Raw genomic sequence first — 7,453 nt, 5'->3', positions numbered from 1 at the left:
TAGACTCCCGCGAACACAGAGAACGGCATGACGATGAGGATCACCAGCAGCCACACGCACAGACTCACTATCTTGGCTGCCCGGTATGTGCGGTATGGCATGCGCTTGGAGCGCACGGTCGAGAGCACCACCAGGTACCGGTCCACACTCATTACCGTCAGGAAGTAGATGCTCGAGAAGATGTTATAGTGGTCGATGCTTAAGATGATCTTGCAGAGCACCTCGCCGAACGGCCAGTAGTGTAACAGATGCTCCGCTATGTTTATGGGCAGCACTAAGGTGAAGAGGTCGTCGGCAATAGCTAAGTTTAAAATGAACATATTGGTCACGGTTTTCATTTTGGGTGCTTTGAGGATCACATATATGACCGCCGTGTTGCCTGTCAAACCTACGGCGCATATCACGGAGTAAATGACCGGGAGAACCACGTACAGATCTGCGTAAAAGAAGTAGTCAGCCGGCGGTGTGCAGTTCAGATCGCTCCGGTTGAAAGAGTTGTGATAGTATAAGTCCATGCTGTAGTTGCATGTCGGGTTTGGGATGAAGGGGCTCGTGATGTTCTCCATACTGTGACAGCTGAGCCTCCGGGGAAAAGCGCTTTACTTTATAAAGCTGCTCTCGTGCTTTCGCAGATCTCTCCACGAGTCTAAGGTGGTCGATGTCTTTCATCTGTCTCTTTGCACATGACGATATCTGAGAGTGATATGAAACATTTACACTCTGCAGGAAACAGATTGCTTAAACATATGCACACTGAGAAACTTGGAGCGCGTTTGCGCGTATTATTTATACAACTTTGTTTTAAAGGTATGTAGATTAAAAAAAAAAATCACTGTACACATACTCCTGTAGCCTACACATGTATTAAAAAAAACAAGGGCTATATCTAAAAAAGCGATAGCTTGCAGTGAAAATGTGCGAGAACTTACCGTGCAGGATTTTCTTTCTCTGTGCGCGCGCTGCGCTCTCTCTCTTTCTCTGCATCAGGCAACCCAGCTCGCGCTTTTCCCAAATAGAAAGAAAGAAGCCCCACTGCTGACGTCACATTCGGTCGCGCGCTCCCAACGTCTGCCTTTTTTTCTAAATGTTTATATGTGGCTGAGCGTCTATATTATAATTAAAAAGGTTCGTTATTGACATAGATGGCCTCAGGCATAACATAACAGACATTAAACATTTTATTTGCACAAAATGTTTCCTTTTGTAAAATGATTTTACACTAAAACAAAACAATTTTGTCAAGTATTTATTTGTTTTGTTAGTCAGCAAAGTTGTCAAAAATATTAAACGCCCACACTATTTATACTGTATGGTGATTGTCTCTCTTTTTGTGTGTACTGTATATACATTCACTGGCCACTTTATTAGGTACACCTTTCTAGTACCGCATTGGACCCCCTTCACTTACATAACCACCAGAGGTGGTTGTGCGTGAAAATTCCAGTATATCAGCAGTTTCTGAAATACTCAGACTAGCCAGAGATATATGTATGTATATATATATATATATATATATATATATATATATATATATATATATATATATATGACATGACATACATGTTCTCTAGAAAATCATTTTGTCAGAAAGACTCTGCAATCATGCATGAATTATTATTCATGCATGTCTTCTCTCATTATGTTAATTATCAAATATTAAGTGGGTAGAATTATCCTGCCAGGTGTCAGCACTCCAGTCATGTGCAGCTTGACATTAAAAAAGGAAAATGAAAAAAAATCAGCTAAACATTTTCAGCTATTAATTTTTCTTTTAAAGTTTTTTTGCTAGCTGCATGTTGTACATTAAAAAGGTAAATGTGAGGCCAAGTGATAGCTGACTGCTCAGTTAAACCCCAGCCAGTTTTCATAATCATGAATGACTGGGTTATTGTTCAGCATCAGAGACCACTGATTGGCTCAGTGTGCCATGATCCAGTCATCATAAGAGTGAGTGATTGGTATATTGTTAGGCTTAAGATGTGTTGATGGAGGATTCACAGCCTGCAAGCTTTGACTGACAGCCTGTAAAAAATGACATAGAAGAACTTCAAAACCTATATATATATTGGTAAGACTTGAAGTGGTTGTTCATAAGACTGTCATGAGCTATTTATAATCATGACATGACAATTGTTTAGGTTATTTGTCTTTCAACCTTTGGTTTCCATTCTTGTGGAATGTCCTAAACTTGTGGCCAATACTGACAATAGAAAATGAGGTCTCAGATTTTATCTCAAATTTCTTAGTTTGTGTTCTGAATATGAAGGTCTCTGGGGATTTGAACAAAATGAGGGCAAGTTATCAGTGGCAATAATCTAGACTTTGAGTGAATTAACTCAACCACATGTGCAAGCTTTAAAAACCACTATAAAAATAGCCAGTTTCAAAAATCAAACTGTGCACATATAGTATGGATTGTTCAGATGACAAGCCTAGCTACCGACAGACCTTCATGAAGTATACTTTGGGTTATCGGCTTTTCATACATAAAGATATTTTAAAGAAAGTAAATTCTAACCTGCTGAGATCTACTACAGTATAGGGTTTGAAATGAACACCCACCAAATACAGGTGAAAATCAAATGTGGCGTGTAATGCAAATCAACCTACCAGCCAATTTGGCATGTTAGATTTATAAATAGTTTTCTATCACTTTGCACACAGTCGCTATCAGAGCACTTTTCTAGGGAGCCTAAAAATTATCAAAACAAAGCATAAAATGGGTCGCACCCTGAGTCAGATCCCATCTTTAAAATTCAAACATAGTACAGAATAATACAGATCGTCCTTTTCTTATTTTTTCCTACAGTTTTAATCATGTCTAATACATTTGCGCTTTAGCACCATTGCATCTTTCTTGCTACACACAGTAAAACTTGTACATTACCATCAATATTGTAGTGAAAGGCATGGAAATTCTTAGCGTTGAGAGCATACTATAGCTGTCATAATATTTTGGGTCATGATTTTCATTATTTTTATCTGATTTGTTTGGAGTGAAAATGAGTTGACTTTTTTTGAATGGATGTCAGCTCAATAAGCTAAAGTTCATTGATTGTGTGAGGAAACAGCCGATAACCTATTAATCTGACAGCCAATAATCTTCAGCATCTAAACATTGATAAAAAATGCCAACAAAACAAAAGCTGACAACATTTTTACAGAAATCTCCCCAAAAACTGAAAAGAGTTCAGATGCGAAAGACTTTAGATGCTGTCTGAACTTCTGTAATGAGCATTTTTCACAGCCTCCTGTATGCTTATGTTTAGTTATTTCAATTTAAAGGCAATAAAAAGAACTAATTAATTGGCATAAAAGTATATTAACATTACTGATCCTACACATATAGGAGCCTGGGAATAATGCTAATTTTAGAAATACATTTCAACAAGGGTGGCATCATGGTGCAGTGGGTAGCACAATCACCTCACAGTAAGAAGGTCGCTGGTTTGAACCCCGGCTGGGTTAGTTGGCATTTCTGCGTCTCTGTGTTGGCAGAAAAAGCGTGTCTTTTGTTGACAAGAAAAAAAAAAGTGCGGTGCACTTTTCATGTCGCTAGGCATTGACTGAATCAGCTGCGTAATGTGTGCGAGTGTTGCTGTTGATACTGTTATAATCTTAATATTTATTAATATTGTGATATTCAAGATTTGTGAAGTCATAGAGCTCCTGATAACTCAAAGCAGCAACCACTGTTTGTGTTCTACACGATAAAACAGACATGAGCTGAACTAGAACTGCCTTTATTGCCTGGTAGTCTCCCACAACAAGTGCCTAGCACCGCAACAAGTGCCTAGCATCTCGCAGGACAGCGTCCCCACCGGATGCCGGTCAATGTATGCTATTACACCGTGTAACATCTCCCTTTCTTTAGAGAGTCGCTTAACTTCACAGAGAGCCACAAACACTCAAACTCGACAGAAACAATAGGTTATCAAACACCAACTAACAAATAACTTTACATGTTTTTTTTTTTTTTTTATGCTAGCCTAATAGCCAACTAGAACTCACAAGTTAAGTCTCTGTGGTGGTCGTGACTGACGGCCGCTGCGAGTTATGATCGGCGCTCCCCGTGGTGACAGTTTGTTGGTCACTATCAGTCTTTGGTCCTGAGCTTGCTCTGGTTCACAGTCTATAATATCTGATGTGTTCTCCCCTCTTGTGATTATTATTTCACTGCCGCCGGTAGTGCCCTGGCTGTTCTCCTTTGATTCAGCCTCTTGATGATTAAACTGGTCAAAACGCTCAGCTCTTCGCAAATCCACGCGGTTGCGCCTGTACCATGTGCCCTCAACATCAACTACATAAGATCGCGGATTCACCTTTCCCAAACATTGGCCTCTCCGCCACCGGCCCGTGCGGTCTCCAGGTAGGGGTTTCATTCTGATGTATTCTCCAACATTAAGCTCTGGGAGGTCTTTGGCTCTTAAGTCGTACTGGAATTTAGACATGCGCCGTTTCCATCTCAGTTTCTCTGAAACTCCCTCCACCACGCTTGGAATAAGCAGACTGTTTGCCATCGGAAGTCCCGTTCTAAGTCTACGGGACATGAGTCGTTGCGCGGGACTGCTGTCAATTCCCTCTGTCGGTGTGTTTCGCCAGTTCAGAATTGCAAGCCATGGGTCTGACCCATCGAGTTTTGCTCTCTTACATATGGATTTTACGATCTTCACTGCGGACTCAGCCTTTCCATTAGACTGTGGGTGCTGAGGTGAGGATGTTACATGAGCGAACCCCCACTGTCTCGCAAAACATCTGAAAGATTCACAATCAAATTGCGGTCCGTTATCAGTGATTACTTTATCCGGCTGCCCGTGACGTGCAAATTGAACTTTGCAACGCGTGATGACCGTGTCTGCTGTCAAGTCTGGTAACTGATCGATTTCCCAGTAATCCGAGTAGTGGTCCACAATGATAAGAAAGTCTTTACCACTGTACGCATACAGGTCCATACTCACAATTTGCCAGGGGCGGACCGGGATCTCGTGAGACATCATTGTTTCCTTTTGTTGCCTGTGTGCGTACTCGTTACATGCAGCGCAGTTTGTCACATAATCCTTTATTTCGCTCCTCATATTCGGCCAGAACAGTGTTTCCTTCGCCAGTCTGTAACAGGCCTCACCTCCGATATGAGTTGCGTGAATGCGAGTCAACATTTCGGCTCTCAGTGCTTTAGGTAGAATAACGCACTGACCTCTGAACAGTACGCCATTCTGAATGTTCAGTTCATCTCTCAATGCCCAGTACTCGCGTACTGAGAGCGGCACATCCTCTTTGCGCTCCGGCCAGCCTGCTAACACTATATTCGCCAGCTCCTGCAATGTGCCGTCCAATTTTGTCTCTTTAACAATTTTACGAAGGCTGGCGTCAGTCACGTTGAGGTGAAGCGCTTGATCTACAATTGTAAACGCGGCCTCGTAGCTGTCCGTGGCGTTCACCGTCTGTAACAGTAGTCCGGGCTCGTTGGACACCTGTTTGTGAAGCGCCGCTCTGCTCAGCGTGTCACTTATGTACATCTCAGGGCCAGGCTTGTACACGACATTCAGGTTATAGTTTTGTAGTTGCAACATCATGCTTTGGAGACGTTTGGGCGCACTTAAGAGTGATTTTTTACAAATTGTCGTGAGGGGCTTATGGTCGGTTTCAGCCGTGATTGACTCCCTGCCATAAAGGTAGTGATGAAACCTTTGACATGCGAATACTATGCTCAGGCATTCCTTTTCGATTTGGGCATAGTTCTGCTCCGTACTAGTGAGTGCCCGCGAGGCAAATGCCACAGGTTGTCCCTGCTGCAGCAGACAACAGCCCAGACCGTTTTTGCTGGCGTCGCTTTGGATTGTCACTGGCTTATCAATGTCATAGTACTTTAACACGGGTGTGTCAGAAACCATACGTTTTATCTCTTGGACAGCCTCGTCATGTTTGGGTAACCAGTGCCACGCCACGCCTTTGTCCAGCAGTCTGCGCAGAGGCTCGCACACATCTGAGAGCCGTGGGAGAAATTTGGCCAGATATGTTACAAAGCCAATGAACCGTTGAACAGCCTTCACATCCTGAGGCGCCGGCATTGCCAGGACCGCTTTCGTTTTTTCCGGGTCGATGCGTAAGCCTTCGGCTGATAATATGTGCCCGTGGAAATGCACTGCTTTCAGTTTGAATTGAAGTTTTTTCTCGCTCAGTCGGAGCTTCACGGCTCTGCAGCGTTCCATTAGTGCGCGGAGATTTTTGTCATGATCCGACTCGGCTTCTGCGTCCGAGTCACCGCAGCCAACTACCAGTATGTCATCCGCAATGGGCTCTATGCCTCGGAGTCCCATTAGCAGTTCATGTTGCTTGCGTTGATAGATCTCGGGCGCCACCGAGACGCCGAAAGGCAGTTTGCACCATCTCATACGCCCCCATGGCGTCCAGAAAGTTGTCGTTAAACTGCTGTTATTGTCCAGTCTGCAGTGTAAAAAGGCATCCCGAACGTCCACCAGCGTAAACAGACGTGCTTTTGGTAATTTGTACAGAATGTCCTCGAGTGTCGGCATGTGGTAATGAGATCTCTGCAGTGCTTGGTTCAGCTGTTTTGGATCTATGCAAATTCTCAATTTGTCAGGCTTCGCTATAACTACCATGTTGCTGATCCATGGAGTGGGTTCGGTGACCGATGTGATGTGTCCCTCTCTGATGTGCTTGTCAAGCTGCTCTTTAACTCTGGCTTTTAAGGCCACCGGTACGTTCCGTGGCGCGCATTGCACTGGCGACACACTGTTGTCCAGCACGAATCGAACCTCACCCGGCACAGACTCGACTGGGTCATTAAACACATCCTTGTAACTGCAAATCAGCTGTTGCTTTGTGAGGGGTATATCCGGGCAATCAACAATTTTGTGAAGCTCCTCGGGGATGGTGAGTTTCATGAGCCCTAGCCGCTGGCATGTGTCACCCGAAAGTAGTGGATCCTGATTGGCTTCTACTATCTCAAAAATCAACTTGTGTTTGGTGCCTTTTACCGTGCATTCTGTGTGGAATCGTCCCAGAGAAAGCATTGTCGCGCCCGAATATAATTTCAGCTTTGTCGTGCTCGGCTGCAAGGGGCATTTATAGTCCAGTTTCTCTTTGATTGTTCTGCTCATAACGTTACAAGTAGCACCTGTATCTAGCTGACAGGCCTGCTTTTGTTTATTAATTGTTAAGTTCACAAACCATTTTGGACCTGGACACTTTACTGTGTCAACGCATTCCTCTGCAGTGAAAAGCCGACCCTCATTGTATGGCGCTTGCTCGTCTCGAGCATCATCCGTTACTACGTTGACTCTGCCTGAACTGTAGGCTCTCTGTCGTGCCCTACACACTTTGGCGAAGTGATTTAATACACCACATGATCGACAGGTCTTCCCATACGCGGGGCACAGGTCTTTGCCTTTCGTGTGACCTCCCCCACAATACTTGCAAAATGCATTACGGA

General features: G+C 43.7%; 1 protein-coding gene across 1 annotated transcript in view; it reads right to left on the bottom strand.

The window, feature by feature from the left end:
• npbwr2b (neuropeptides B/W receptor 2b) overlaps positions 1-979 on the bottom strand; it is a 2,530-nt gene extending 1,551 nt beyond the window's left edge. The window contains exons 1-2 of the mRNA XM_056449513.1: positions 930-979; positions 1-693 (exon numbers count right to left, since the gene is read on the bottom strand). The exon at positions 1-693 is cut by the window's left edge and continues 1,551 nt beyond it. Of these exons, the coding sequence (XP_056305488.1) occupies positions 1-566 (566 nt within the window). The 5' untranslated portion in view covers positions 567-693; positions 930-979. The remainder of the gene's footprint in view (positions 694-929) is intronic.
• Positions 980-7,453: the final 6,474 nt, after the last annotated feature.

Source organism: Danio aesculapii, chromosome 23 (assembly GCF_903798145.1).
Source record: "Danio aesculapii chromosome 23, fDanAes4.1, whole genome shotgun sequence".
Taxonomy (NCBI): domain Eukaryota; kingdom Metazoa; phylum Chordata; class Actinopteri; order Cypriniformes; family Danionidae; genus Danio; species Danio aesculapii.
The sequence above is the reverse complement of the archived record's forward strand: the minus strand, read 5'-3'. Positions and strand labels throughout refer to the sequence as shown.